At 49.3% G+C, this 15,408-nt stretch overlaps 1 protein-coding gene across 3 annotated transcripts in view; it reads left to right on the top strand.

Moving 5' to 3' along the window:
* CLUH (CLUH binding protein of NUMT mRNA) overlaps nt 1–15,408 on the top strand; it is a 55,425-nt gene that overhangs the window by 20,575 nt on the left and 19,442 nt on the right. For all 3 annotated transcript variants that reach the window (XM_074974798.1, XM_074974799.1, XM_074974800.1), the window contains exons 2-11: nt 381–571; nt 3,271–3,442; nt 4,448–4,591; nt 6,261–6,388; nt 7,087–7,241; nt 8,739–8,864; nt 10,924–11,071; nt 12,013–12,105; nt 12,720–13,414; nt 14,456–14,673. In XM_074974798.1, coding sequence (XP_074830899.1) covers nt 381–571; nt 3,271–3,442; nt 4,448–4,591; nt 6,261–6,388; nt 7,087–7,241; nt 8,739–8,864; nt 10,924–11,071; nt 12,013–12,105; nt 12,720–13,414; nt 14,456–14,673 — 2,070 coding nt within the window. The remainder of the gene's footprint in view (nt 1–380; nt 572–3,270; nt 3,443–4,447; nt 4,592–6,260; nt 6,389–7,086; nt 7,242–8,738; nt 8,865–10,923; nt 11,072–12,012; nt 12,106–12,719; nt 13,415–14,455; nt 14,674–15,408) is intronic.

Raw genomic sequence — 15,408 nt, 5'->3', positions numbered from 1 at the left:
CACACACCCATCTTTTCATCAAGAAGGTTCTTAAAATTGAACTGCATTTTTCTACGCTGAGCCATTCTCCCTGTTTCTCTTTTTTTCCCCCTACCTTTTCCCTGCTGATTCGGCTCTCTTTGGGAGATGTGTACCCCTTGGGCAAGGGAAAGGGTGTTATGTATGCAAGTGGTAAGGTATGGCACACCTATGTCTATTAAACATTAATTGTATGGGGGCGGGGGGAATCTAATGACTTGGGCTTTTTTTAAACCACAGATTGTTGAAATGGAGGTCCCCAGCTTTTGGTAGCCTGGTATGTTAAGCATCCTGAGGCGACTGGCTTTGTTGTTTTGGGGCCTTGCTAAATCTTTCTTTCCCCTCTCCCGCATTGTGACTAGAACACCCATCTGGCATGGCTTTAATGAACGGTGATGGCTCTTACGAGCACCTCAAGGAGGAGAGCAGGCAGAATGGCCACGAGGAGGCTGACGCAGGGGATGATGCGAACGACCAGGAAGTTATCGTCATACAGGACACCGGCTTCACTGTGAAGATCTACGCTCCGGGGATAGAACCCTTTTCCCTACAGGTGAGCGTCTGTTGAGGAGATGCAGCAATGGCAGCTGGTTTAGAACTAATTGAGGTGAGAGTGGGGGAGAACAAAGCGGTTATAAGGGCAAGACCCGAACTGGAAAAGGGGCTTGTGCCCAGATTGGCTGACCCTTGCTGGCTTGCGTGTTAATCATTTATGCCGGCATATAGTATGACATTTGCAAAGCTAATCAAACGCTAACTAATTAATCCTCTCAGCGCATCTGTGTGAGGGAGGAAGGTAGGTCCGGCATTATCCCGAGAGGTGAGGGGAGCGGGAAGAAGAGAGATGTTAAATCACTTGCCCCAGGTGTTGGGGGAAGGCGGGAAAGCAGTGTCAGGGCTGGGGTTAGAACTCTGTTTCCGTGAGATCTCCCTATATCGGAATACACTGCATGGCAAAAGCTAACCAGAAGCCTCTGAGGTTGGTGCCCGCACATCCGACCTTCTCTCCCAGTGAGTGAAGGGGAAAGAACAGGTGACTGGTCAGCTGCGTTTTGGCAGAGCGACGCTTGCAGGAAGTCCGTTTAATTTAATAATGACCCTTAGCCAGCATCTCATGGTCACAAAGAGGCCTTTCCTCCATGGCTGGCTGTTTTTCCCTCTCCCTTTCCAAATCTTGCCCGAGGACAATGACCCAGAGCTAGGCAGCGGTGCTGAGACAATGCAGAGGGGAAGAAAGGAGGCTGCAAAGGGAGATGAGTGTTGGAGGCTGCCTGGGGCAAACCTGTGGAGGCTTAGTTGACAACAAGGAGAGCGTCGTGCCCTGGATCCTGAAACAAACGGAGAGTCAATGGCGCTTGGAAAACGTGGCTGCATTTCTCAGCGCGCCTGCAGCAGTGTGCTTTTCCCTCTAGTACCTGGTGCGTGGGCACCTGTTGTTCGCCTTCCTACGACCACACCTTCCAACCCTGTCCGTGTGGGCAGTGGCTTTGCTTCGTATGATGAGGCCGCTCCAAGAGTTCTTTCCCCTCTCCGTTCACGCACCACCAGGCTAATTCTCTCCCCTTCATTCTAGTCCAGTGGCATTGTGTTTCCAGCTGTGCACAGCAGGATCCAAGGTTAAAAATCATTCGGGATCCAAGGTCCTGAGCTTGGAGAGGCAACGTGAGCTCATGGGAGGCAAAGTCAGGCCGAGCATGTCGGTCAAACAGCCGGCCCTTCTAGCTGCTCAGAGAAGGGCTGCCTTGCCTTGCAGGATGATCAAGGGAGAGATCTGCTCACCTGCCTTCCTCTGGGGCATTGACAGCTGCTGTGAGATGGGGCAGGTTCCTCATCCTTGCTGCAGCGAAGTGCCAAGGAGGCTGTGAAAAGTGGGCCAGTCCCTAGTGGCAGGGGTGGCCTCTGTAAAGGCGGTGTCACGCCCTCTCTCCCACCTCACCCCCCCAAAAAAGGGATGATAATCCATAGTCTCTTTGGCTTTGGGTCGCTAGGATTCCTGGTAGATGCTTCTGGGACGGTGCTAGGCTGTGTGCAAAAATGTGCTGTGATGGAGAGTTAAGATGAGTTCCTGCTTGTGGCTCGAAGGGCAGGGTTGTTCCAGAAGCTCCTTTTTGTCACCGGAGTTGGGGTGAATCTACTAGCATGTGACTCATGGGCAAACGTCTGCTCCCGCGGATCGGGGTGGGCTTTGATGGGCTTGGCGGCTGTTATACTTTGGCACTGAGAACAGCCTAGGGAAAGTGTTTTCCCGGAGGCGTGTGGGTCTCTAAATGAAGGGGAAACCGTATCTACCTGTGGCCAGCAGAAAATACAGTTAAATGATCTCCCCAGCGCAACCAGATGAATCTGAACTTGGCTCCTTTTTCCTTTAGTTCCTTTTGCCTGTTAGTTTTAATAGGCTAATAATAGCAGGGTATGCTGTTTACAGCAGCTTATGTAAACCATCCTGGGTCTGCATAGCTTGAGAATGGCCTAAATGATGTTTGAAGGGTTAGACAGGAGCCTCGGTAGGCCAGTCACATAAGTCAAGACAACTTTGTCTGTTGCTGAAGCTGCATGCTTGAAGGCTGAATTTTCCCCCCAAGATGCAGTGTGGCTGTGCGTGCATCACGTTGTGTGTGCAAAGCAAATTAGATAGGAACCGAGATGGCTATTTCCCCTAATTATCCATTTTGCCACTGGCATCCTTAAAAATCTGGTCCCAAATGCTTAATATTGGTGTAATCTTCCCTTGTTCACTCTTTTCTAGCCAGAAATGCCCAGGACCCTATGTGCACGGCGGCAGCAAGCCATGACATGCCCGTGCTGCATGGTTCCATGCCTCAGAACCACAGTGGCTGATACTTTTTGGGGGTGCGACGGGAAGCAGAGCAATGTGGGAATATTTCTCCCCCCCACCAAGTCCAAGAGAGCATTGAGGGAGGGTTAAATCTGACCTTCCCAAACTCATGAGAGTGCAGTGGGCCACAAATGCGCTAAAGCCATCATCTTCTGCACCACAAAGGGACAGGCCATGGAGAGACCATGCTTGGGAATTAGGAATCCCATGCATGCTACGGAGCAGTGCTCCTTGCCAGCAGTCCCCATGGAGATATCCCTGGAAACACAAAAACCTAGTAACTTGCTGGCATGCTGCACTGGTAACTTGGGTGGCAGAGAGATGGCTAACCCCCTCCATCACAGAGACAGGAAGGAGGTGGAGCTGAGTGTGTAACTCGTTTGATTTGTTTGGGTTTTTTTTGTTTGTTTTTTAAGGTCTCTCCCCAAGAGATGGTGCAGGAGATCCACCAGGTGCTGATGGACAGAGAGGACACCTGCCACCGAACCTGCTTCTCTCTGCAGCTGGATGGGAACGTCCTGGATAACTTTGCTGAGCTGAAAACCATTGAAGGGCTGCAGGAGGGGTCGGTGCTGAAAGTGGTTGAAGGCACGTTCTATAAATGAGGGGGGCAGGGGAACGGTCTGAGTGATAGAAAATGAAACCCCTGGATTGTCTTTCTACAGACTTAGTGCCAGTGAGGACAAGGTACTTGATTGACATCTCTGGAGATGGGGAGGGGCCTTCTCCATCCCCACTGCCGCCTCCTCGCCTTAGCCCTCACTTGTCAGGACCAACCCCATGGCTCATTCAGTCCTAGGCCTCTCTGGTGACAGGCCACAAGAAAATCTCTTGTGGAGGTGGTTCTTGCAATGTGACCCCTTTCCATGGCTGGGGACTGGACTGAGATCAAACTCCTTTCATGCAGGCCACTGAGCATCTGTCGGGTGGGGGATAACTTCCTGTTGCCACTAGTCTTTGCACCATTAGCCTACAGGCGAATGGCTAGGTAACCAGCAAACTACTCCTTCCCAGGTAGTATCCACAAAAGGTGAAGTTAATAATATAAAGCAAGTAAGGCCCTGGGAGGGCAGCCATGGCACAGTGCGGGGTGCTCCTGTATCCAGTGAGCTTTACCCATGCCAACTATACCAAGGGAAAATGCCATTTCATGGCTGCCCCTATACCTAGAGCAGAACACACCAGGAGAACAGTGAAGCGTCCAACGCCATGCTGGGTCATCTTTTAAGGAACCTGTTATTGGAGTTTGGGCTTACGGGCTTTACTTGCTTCCCAAGAAAGCCCCGAAAGCTTACAGATTAGGTCGGGCGGCGTGCAAGACCTTCACGCCAGCAGAGGTGCCTTGTCGTGCTGCAGCAACGAGCAAGTGGATGGTGATGTAAAATTGCCAGTTGCCGTTCGTGCTTGTAACGAGTCCCTCACTAAGGACAAGCAAGTGAGGCACAAGAACAGCTGTAAAATGAAGTGGGCGAAATTAATCCCTGGCTGAACTCCCTTGATATTAGCCATGTGTATGTGTGTGTGGAGACCTTTGAGAGCCAAATGAGAGTAAACTGTTGTGACCCTGAGACACTCTCTCCTTCTGATGATCAGAGCCCTACACGGTACGGGAAGCCAGGATACACGTGCGTCACATTCGGGACCTTCTGAAGAGCCTTGACCCATCAGATGCTTTCAATGGTGTGGACTGCAACTCGCTCTCGTTCCTGAGCGTCTTCACAGAAGGAGACCTAGGAGGTATGGGACAGAAGGCTTCTCGGGTGTGACGAACCCGTCGGCTGCGGTAGAAAATGCAGCCGTTGCGCCATGCTGACTGCTTAATCGGTTAAAGCGCTTGGTTTAATTGATGGATGCCCCATATCAGTGGGGCCTAGGGTAAAACTCTCAACACTCCTTTCCTAATATAAATTATTTATTGTTAAGTGGTAGAGATAGACGCTGTGGAGTCAGGAGTCCTGACTGCTCTTCCTGGCTCTGTCACTGGCTGCAGGCCACTTAATGTGTACTCTGCCTGTCTATATTAGGTGCTTATGTGGCTTAAATGACTGCAGTATGTGGGTGCCTCGTGCTTTAATGTGTTTATCCTCACGGGACACAGTGAGGTAGAGCAGTGCTATTCTCCCCATGGGGCAGATGGGAACTGAAGCACAGAGAGGTTAAATGACTAGCCCAGCCTCACACAGGACATTTGTGGTGGAGCGGGAATTGAACCTGGGTCTCCCAGAGCCCAGGCTAGTGCTCTAACCCTTGGACTATCTTTCCTCTCTAGGATGGGTCTGTTTGCCCATCTGTAATGTGAAGGCCTGTTAACCCCTCAGGGCATAGTTGGACACTCTTTCCCAGGCTCTTACTTAAAGGTGTGCAGTGGGGAGAGTCCTAGGTGGGGGACTGCTTCTCTATTCAAATAGCGGCCAAGACTTTCAAAACCTGGTGCCCAAAGTTAGGATCCCAAGTCTGTATCTGGGTATCTGCATAAGCGACCTGAGTTTCAGAAGCGTGAAGCACCCAGCCGCTCTCATTGAGTTGGGAAGCATCTTAACCCAGGGACGTTGAGCTGCAGTTATATATGGGTATGGCAGAATTTTTGATTTTTTTTTAAATAATTTTGACAGATAATATCAGTGTTAATTTTTAAGCTTTTTTATTATTTTATCAATCTTAAATGTTGACAGTTGCAAGAAATTACGGGGTGGCCAGACAATTTATTTAATGACAGTCGACGTTGAGATTCAAGAAGGTAAAGTTTTATAAGGGTTCAAACACAAATTTCACCATTACATGTCAAAATACACAAAATAAGTAGCCTTAAATCAAATTCTAATGGCTTCTAAATCGGCATTTTTCTTTCTTTGCCGGTCTGTACATTTTGATTATTATTGACGGAAACTTTGTTCCATTGGTTAGTGTGCGTACGGTGAAATGGATGTTCACTGATTAAAAATCTAATCCTTCCAAGGCTAGTTATATTCATGCTGGGATGTTTTCACTCTTGAGAAGCGTACCGGAAAAGTGGATATTATTTCCGGATACACTAGCGTACAAGACAGAGGTAACCTTTCAAAGGAGTGTAAAGAGGTTAGGTGCCAAAATCCTTTCAACAGTGCCCAAGATGACTTTCAGCGGAAGTTATAAACGTCTCCTTTAGGATGCTTTGCAAACTCCAGCCTCGGTGCTTAATAAAAACCACTTCTTGCTATAATGCTAATGTCAGGCTGGGAGAAGGGAGCAGCTGTCAGTTGTTTGCACAGTGGTCCTAGCTAAAGTGCAGTTCTGACAGACCAAAATAGATGGGGTCAATTCTGGAGGGGGAATTCAAGCGATCGAATCCCACATGGAAATATTCTGCACTGCATGCAACCAGGCAGTCACTGTTCAGCATTGCTTTCCTGTCTGTTTGTTTGTTTAGACAGTGGAAAACGGAAGAAGAAAGGTACTGAAATGGAACAAATTGACTGCACCCCTCCTGAACATATCCTGCCTGGTGGCAAAGAGAGACCCCTCTGTGCGCTCCAGCCCCAGAACAGAGAGTGGAAGGTAGAATTCTCTTGCATCTTTGAAGGATGGCCGTCTGGGCCGCTCTTGAAGGGACACATTCCGGGATTGAAAGTTACATTGAAGTGACCTTTGGGACTTGCTCTGTTGAGTCCTGGATTGGTGGCTGCTAGCCCTCAGGCATAAAGTTCAAGGTCCAGTATTCTGCACACAGACTACACAGGATAGGTGGATCGCTTTATAACAGTGACCCATTGTCTTGAAAGGGTGGGGGGAGGAGGGGAGAGCTTCTGTTTCTAGCCCTTGCAAATTCTAGGATGCTGGGGCTTCAAATTGCTTTAGTCTAGTTACACTGGTGCTTCCCATACCTTCCCATTTGGATTCCAACACCGCTTTAGCAGCTGCTGTTTTGAAAATCACTGCGTCAAGAAATCCATGCCTTCTACTGTCTAAAGCCATTGGGGATCTGCTCTTCAACTATGGACAAAGAGCAGTGCTCTGATGCTTGGGTGTGAGATGTAAAATATCACATGGGAAAGACTTGCAAAGTGTTTAGTGGGTGTATACGTTCAGGACCACTAACTTGGCAAGCAATATTCCTGGGACCGGTAGGGGTGGGGGGTGTGAGGGAGGGAGGGAGAGAGCTTGCACACGGAAGTGTGTGCATTCTAGCCATGTGAAGTGTGTTCTGAAGCGGGGGATCCGCACTGATGGAAGCGCTCATGTTGTGTGCTTCACAGCCTTTGCAGTGCCTAAAAGTCTTGACCATGAGTGGCTGGAACCCCCCACCTGGCAACCGGAAAATGCACGGAGACCTCATGTATCTGTACGTCATCACTGTGGAGGATCGACACGTTAGTATCACTGCGTCCACCCGAGGATTTTACCTGAATCAGTGAGTAAATATGACTCTCATCCTCTCCCCAAGCTAGCGAGTTTGCCTTAACTGGCTTAAAATGAAGTGTGTCTTTGTCTCAGTAGTGAGTAGCCTAATATAATCCTGCATTTATGCGAGATCCTAGGTGTTGCCATTCTGGATCGAGCTATTTGGTCAAGTCTGGTATCCTTCCTCAGCAGTAGATAAGTGCCTGATGCTTTAGAAGAAGGTAACGCTTTCTGTTATGCTCCAAGCGAATTTTGCAGTGCTGTTTGAAATGGAAGGCAATTCCTTCCTGACCCCTGTGGTGACCATCTTATGCCTTGAAGCATATGTCTACCCCAGCCTTGCAAAATCTGGCAGTTGGCCAACCCAGGCATGGATTCTACTTGCCCACCCTTTACCACGACTGTAGATGGTGTTAAATAATGAGGTCCGTGACTAGAGCTTCTAGGTGCTACGTTAATGCGAATAATAACTAAACTGATTTGTGTTGCGTTTGCTGTAGGTGAGTAGAATTTTGCAAGGCTAGCTAATCTCCTTGGCAGATATGATTGATGGGCTGGAAGATGGTAAGGTCCTAATTCATGGAAGAAACCATCGTCAAAAATAGAACCAAACCCCTTCACTTAGGAAGAGAACATACACGTTGAGCCTGTCTGTGTCCTGCTCCCCTTCAGAGGGAGAGTGAGCCACTGAGACTAGTGAAAACCCAGCTCACAGAAGAAATAATTGAAAAGAAGCTTTTATTGGTGGTCTGTAGCCCCTGTCAAAATCTGCAGGATTGAGGCTAGGAAAGTAAAGGTTTAAGCACGTGCATAACTTAACTCCCGTGAGTAAAGTGTCTGATTTTAGGCCATGAGAATGCAGGTTTGGTTGCCCACAGTCAAAATGAACTACTCCTTATAAGGGTTTCCCAAAATGTGGCCCGCAGACCAATTGCTGGTGAATTGTGGCGAGATCTGGTTCAAGTGGTCCTGGTGATTCCACCGTTTCAATTCTAACGTTCCATTTCTTGTCTGAATATTCCATGAAAGAGCTATTTAAAAAGAGCAACTGCTGCTTGACCATGAGTGGATCTGGGAGGCAGGTCGTCCCGATTGAGAAGGGAGATGACTCTTAAGAGGTGGTCCATGTGCTCACAACACTGGAGAAGCCCCGCTCCGTGAAATCCACCCTTCAAGCTGGGAAGGGAAAAACATAACTCTGGTAGTGGCTAGACTGATGCTAGGCACATTTGGTGCCCCAGCTATCAGGATGCAGGCTCAAGGATGCTGATTGTGGTTTATGTGGAGGGAGTAGATAGCCCTCAAAGGAGCCTATTACAGCCTATCTGACCAGTAGAGAACATGTCACAAAGGTCTCTGTTTTGCAAATCTTGTGGGGTTTTTTTTTTCATCTTGAGCCATTTCATATGATGTGTAAATTAAAAGCTGCCGAAATGCTGCCACCTTATCTTGACAGGAGAGTGGTATTTTTATTTCTGCCATAACAGGAGCTTCTTTCTCTTTGCAGGTCGACTGCCTATAATTTTAATCCTAAACCTGCCAATCCCAGTTTTCTCAGTCATTCCCTGGTGGAACTCCTTAACCAGATCAGCCCGACCTTCAAAAGAAATTTCTCAGCTCTGCAGAAGAAACGGTAGCAGCAGTGTTTCCATGTTGAGCTGCCTTGGCTTTTCTGATTGGTTAAATTGTTTGGTGTGAGGCTCAGATATTTGGCTTGCTGTCTAGGGGATTGGATGGTGCTGTCTGTCTCATAAAGCCAGGTGTTGACTGTAACACTCCCTGCTTCATTCAGAGCCGGGGGATGCTTACTGGAAGTTAGATGAAACTTTGCATTTTTGTAGCAAGGATCTCCAAGCTTTTTACGAATCATTACAAATGGGATCTCTGTGAGGTAGGTAGTGAAATCCTCATTTCAGATGGGGAAGCTAAGGTGCAGAGCTGAAGTGATTTGCCCAGGGTTACTCAGCAAGTCAGTGACAGAGGAACCCAAGAGTCCTGACACCTAATCCCATTGGCAGTTTTTTCAGAAACCATTCGACCACCTTACATGAGCGCATATAAACATATTAGCTTGCATGTGATGTAACATTAGCTTCAGTATCTTCTCAGAGGCCTGCATGGTGGCTGGAACTCTAAGTTCCTTGTCACTGCACTGATCAGGAATCTAATGTCTATGCCTGTGTACAAGGTTGGGTTCCCAGGAGTAGGTGGGAAAGGGACACCCCTTTTTTTTCTTGGGGCCTTAACCTCCAGGAAAGGTGGTACTGGAGGAACAAATGCCCTCAGGAATCTGAGTGTTTGCATAACCTGGAACAGATATCTTGTTATGATTGGTGTGCCTAGCCAGGCACCAAAGAGTTAACATAAAGCTTTACTGAGCTCTGTAACAGTCCTTGATAGCCCTTATCAGTGGGCATTCTTGCATGGGCATAAAGAAATAAGACTAAAACCAGTATAATATGAGGAAAAGTATCACAGGGTGATTTTGTTTAAAATAACTACTCTCGTGTTCATTACAAACCTGCAAACACACATGCATGTGAATTTCCTGTAATTCTGTAAAAAGAAAAGGAGGACTTGTGGCACTTTAGAGACTAACCAATTTATTTGAGCCTAAGCTTTTGCGAGCTACAGCTCACTTCATCGGATGCATTCAGTGGAAAATACAGTGGGGAGATTTATATACATAGAGAACATGAAACAATGGGTGTTACCATACACACTGTATTTTCCACTGAATGCATCCGATGCAGTGAGCTGTAGCTCACGAAAGCTAATGCTCAGATAAATTGGTTAGTCTCTAAGGTGCCACAAGTCCTCCTTTTCTTTTTGCGAATACAGACTAACACGGCTGCTACTCTGAAAGCTGTAATTCTGTGTAACTTTTATTTTGTATTATTACATGCGCTAATTGTTTTATAACTTTGTCCTTGCGACAGGGACCCCCCTTACCTGGCTCCCAAACAAAACCTGTTGTTCTTTGGAGAGTCCACTTAATTAACTGCCTGGGCTCTGCAGGATAGCAATTGACAGGCACGTGTTATGGCTTTCAAAAGTCTTGCATCTGGTCTCATTAGGGAGATAAGTGACCCTCTACAAAAGCTAGAAATTAGCCGTGGCCTGAAACCCACCACTGTGACTATCTGGCCATTTAAAAAAATGAGTAGTCTGTTGCCTGTTGAGCCAGAAATGAGTACAGATGGGTTTCGGAGACCTACTGAGAGCAGAGAAGCTATCCAAAAGGCTATTAGGTGATGCTTGCTTTTTCGCTTCACTGGCGGATACGCTATGTTTTTATAACAGTCCACGTGGGCCAGGGCTTAGCGCAGGCATGATCCTAGCTCCAGTGTACAGAGCTAGAGTGAACTAACACAGCTGTAAGATTGGCCGGGGGGGAGGTGTGACTGGAGAGCTTTCTCCATACAAAGCTAGCTTGGTTCCAAGAACAGGACTGAATAAAATGTACCAAGCCCAGTTTATTCTCCACGTTGCTGTTTGAGTTTTAAGTTCTAAAGATGTGGCCAATTCCAGATCCGACGACACTTGTTGAGCTGGCTGTGGTCCCTTTATAGGGCTGATGTTGGCTCTTGTGGATGAGCTTTTGTTGGGGAGGAGGAGAATTCTTGTAGTGTTCGCCAAATCTAAAGTCCCCTTCAGTGGAAATAATCTGATAGCTGTGAACTCCTGCCTAGGGTTCAGAGGCATCCCTTTGAAAGGATAGCCACCCCCTTCCAGGTATATAGTTGGACGGCACCCCAGGCAGAGCACGCCATGGACTGCGTGAGGGCGGAAGATGCTTATACTTCAAGGCTGGGCTATGAAGAGCACATACCTGGACAGGTATATCTAGCTGCACTCTGTACTGCTGTTGATGATGGTGATGATCCTCTTAGTGCCTGTCATAAAGAGAACTGAAAATTGCTTACCAAGGGATAACAACCTCCCAGTATCCATGTGAAGCAGGGGGAGAATTAACCTCCTCATCTTGCAGGTGGAGGGACTGAGGCACAAAGCAGCAAGTGTCCTGTGCAAGGTGTCTCTCAGAGCCAGGACTCCTGACAATCTAGCTGCCTTCTCCAACCACTAAATTTGCCTCCTGTCCTTCTACCTGGTAGAATTATCTTGCGGCTCAGATCATAATGTTGCTCTGCACATGGACCTCTCTTGAGAAGTATCTTTTGCAGCATGAGTGGGGTTTTTTCTTGTTTTTTTGTTTAAGCCTGATCCTGCAAAGGCTTATATACCCATGTTCAACTTCACTCGCTGTGAGCAGTCCCACTGAAGTCAGTGAAACTACAAAATTTAAGCTTCGGCAGAACTCCTTGTAGGATCGGGACCTAAATGACTGGCTAGTTCTCCGTCAAAAAATGGCTCTGAGCACTTTGCTTGAAACAGCCCTTAGGGGTTAGATCCCCAGAGCATGATGGCGCTGGCCCTTAGAATGTTGAAAGTTCCTTGGGGTTGCAAAATATTGGTTCTCTGCCCATTTGTAATGTAATTAAATCTCCAGTACGCTGGCTAATCAGCATCGCATCGCATTAAACCCTTTGTTGATATTCCAGCTAAGCTGCACTGGGTAACTGGGACAATGCAAGATCCATCACAGCTTGCTGTTTAAATGAACTTTAGTTGTGAGCATGCTGCGGGTGAGGAATTTCTTTTTAAATGCCATGCAACTCTGACTTCATTTGTCTTTCTGATCTGGAGGGGGGGAATAGACACCTGCAAACTAGCGTGCGCGCACACACGCCCCTGTTTCACCTGAGGCTTGCCCCTTTCAGACCAGAGACTGGAATGAGGAGTTGCAAACCACACGAGAGCTACCCCGCAAGAATCTGCCAGAGAGGCTGCTGAGAGAACGAGCCATTTTCAAGGTAATTTTGGGGCAGGGGATTAGACAAAATTTGTAGGTAATCCATTCCCAGTCCAATTAGAGACCCACCCTGGGCTGAGTGAGCGCTTCGCTCGAGCTTTGTGGTTTAATCTTTATAAGCACAGATGCTTTGCCTGAGGCTTCTAAGATGCAGGCCAGGAGCTTTGTCTTCATCTCTCCCCATCTCCCAGGCTGATGGGAGAGACTCATTCTCCTGATCTCCCTGCTCTGCTCGTGTTGCCAGCAATGATGCAGGCTCTTCCCAGCCCGGTGCTGCTGTTTCCTGCCACGCAGCCTTGCTTTGACAGGGCTGTGGTGGGTCAGGGATTAGCTCCCGTCAGTCAGGTATCTTCCCACAGGAGCAGCCCAAGTGGCCAAGCTGAAGAAACTGGGGCCAGTCCAGAAGGTATTCAGTATCTAAGTATCGGCCAGACTCGCGAGGGTGAAAACCGCTATCCTGACCCCGTTGGCCCTGGATAATCATGAGGTGGCGGCCGAGGGGATTTCAGGCGGAATAGAGGGCAGGTGCTGGGAAGTACATAGTCAGTGGGCAGCCTGCTCTCTTTACCCAGCTCTCTCCTGCCTTCACGCTTCCCTTCCCCTCCCAACGCGCAGGTCCACAGCGACTTCACGGCGGCCGCTACCAGAGGAGCCATGGCCGTCATCGACGGCAACGTCATGGCCATCAATCCCAGCGAAGAGACCAAGATGCAGATGTTCATCTGGAACAACATTTTCTTCAGCCTGGGCTTCGACGTCCGTGACCACTACAAGGACTTCGGGGGGGATGTCGCCGCCTATGTGGCGCCCACCAACGACCTCAACGGGGTGCGGACCTATAACGCGGTGGACGTTGAGGGGTTGTACACGCTGGGGACCGTGGTGGTGGATTACCGGGGTTACCGGGTCACAGCCCAGTCCATCATTCCAGGGATTTTGGAGCGAGAGCAGGAGCAGAGCGTCATTTACGGATCGATAGACTTCGGCAAGACTGTCGTCTCTCACCCCAAGTACCTGGAGCTGCTGGAGAAGACCAGCCGGCCCCTCAAGATCCAGAAGCACAAAGTGCTGAACGACAAGAACGAGGAGGTGGCGCTGTGCTCGTCCGTGGAGTGCAAAGGCATCCTTGGCAACGACGGACGCCACTATATCCTCGACCTGCTCCGCACCTTCCCCCCCGACCTGAACTTTTTGCCGGTCGAAGGGGAGGAGATGCCGGAAGAATGTAAGAAAATGGGATTCCCCAAACAGCACAGGCACAAGCTTTGCTGTCTCAGGCAGGAGCTGGTGGACGCCTTTGTAGAGCACAGGTGAGCTGAGCAGGGTTTCTGGCCCCCCCTATCTCTCCCTGCTGGAGAACATCAGCCTCGGCCGGGGTGCGTGCGGCATCGTTCCAGAGACGCTGCAGGCGGCTGCGTCTCACAAAACTTCCGTTCGTGTGCAGCTAATATTTCCCCCTTCAGATGCTCACTGAGCCCTTTGGAGGCAGGAAAGGGTTATTATGTACGTACAGGGATCTAGGGCGGACCGTAGCAGCTGCGCGATGCTGCGTGCTGGTTACGTGGGGGAACGAACGAAAGCACCATATCCCGTGGCCACAGCAAGAGGCTGGGAACTACCTGAGCTGCCACGTGACACGAAGGTTAACTCTCTGCCTTCTGCCCGGCCGCCGTGGGGTGGTCAGGATCTAGATTTCCCTCGCCGTCTCTAACCGGGCGGCCCTGGCCCTCTTGCTGCGGTGAGACGCTGCTTCAGTGCTCTCTCCAGGAGCAACATCACCAGCCCCACTTCCTGCTGCAGCGAGGTGTTTGTTCCCTTGCGGGCTACAGCCCTGCCAGGCCAACAGCCCGGGGCTGGCCTGATTGCAGGGTCCTGCCACTCGTTGACCCATGTACAGTAGGTAAAACCCTATCTGTTAAGGTCTTGGATAAGGGCTGCTGCTGTTTTTGTAGCAACCCTGTGCTCCTGGACCTTCTGAGATCAGAAGTGGGAGATAAAGAGGGTCCCCATGGCTATATCCTGTGGCGAGTGGCAGAAAGCAATGTACCGACTGCGGGGAGTTAATTTCTCAGCATGATGGGCTAATGAACAGTGCAGTGGCCCTATCCTCAGTAGCAAATGCGCCTGACCAGTGGGCCAATGCCCTGTCGGGGGTCAAGTGTCGTACTGCTCCGCTGGACTATGACATGCCCTTGCAGGGTTCAGATGGGCCATCTTTAGCCCCTGTGATCTTATGTCTAGTAGGGAAAGAACAAGCCTTTTGGATTATCCTCTGGTCTGGTTGTCTCGCTCATTGGGGTTATTTTGCTGAATGCTGCGTTCTGTTCGATCTCTCTGTTCCTGCCCTGTAGATATCTCTTATTCATGAAACTGGCTGCTCTGCAGCTGATGCAGCAGAAGGCCAACAAGCAGGAGGACTTGGGCGTGCTGGAAAATGGGGCCTCCGCAGAGAACGGAACAGGGGGAAGCGAGAAATCGGAATCGGATGATGGTAAAATAGAGGAGAACGTGACTGGATTAGATCAGGTTAAAGAGCTGGCAGAGACCATTGCATCTGACGATGGAACAGGTACCCACTCCTCACGCACCAACAACGGCCCACGCTTTTCCCGGTAGCTTTGGATTGGGTCACTGATCAGAACGGCTCCAAGTTGGTGGGTCACAGTAAATGACCGTGTGCCATCGCTCAGACCGGAGCGCCGTGCCTTCCCCCGTACTAGCACTTGAGTATTTACCTGGCACTGTTCGCGCACTAGCAAATTAATCCTCATGGCATGCCTGGGCAGGGATTAGCAACCCTGAAACACAATGGGACTCTGTCAGTGCTGGGATTGGAATGTGGGAATCTCTGGTCTGTGCCCTGTTCAGTCCACTAGACTGCCTCATGCCCTTTCCCGGCCACTGAACGTACGAGAGAGACCAGGTGGGGAGGTAATATATTTTGTTGGACCAACTTCTGTTGGGGTGAGAGAGAGAGAGACAGGCTTTCGAGCTAGAGCTTTTCTTCAGGTCTGGGAAAGGTACTCACAAATGTCACAGCTAAATACAAGACCGAACAGAGAGCTCGGCATAAGTAGGCTCCCAATATGCTGAAAACACCGTCGCTCTCGTTCGGAAGCTCTTTGCCATGGCTGTTGTGCATGTGGGTGGGTATTTTCAAAGGGGCTTTGGGGGAGGGGCTCCTGAATCCCATCCAAAATTAATAGGAATTGTGCCCCCAACTGAAAGTCCCAGAATTACTATTTCTTTGCATGGAGAGATGCCCTCTCCCTACTGTACTCTATGCCCTTGTCTCAGTTTTGTG

Source organism: Natator depressus, chromosome 17 (genome assembly GCF_965152275.1).
Source record: "Natator depressus isolate rNatDep1 chromosome 17, rNatDep2.hap1, whole genome shotgun sequence".
Classification (NCBI taxonomy): Eukaryota; Metazoa; Chordata; order Testudines; family Cheloniidae; genus Natator; species Natator depressus.
The sequence above is the reverse complement of the archived record's forward strand: the minus strand, read 5'-3'. Positions and strand labels throughout refer to the sequence as shown.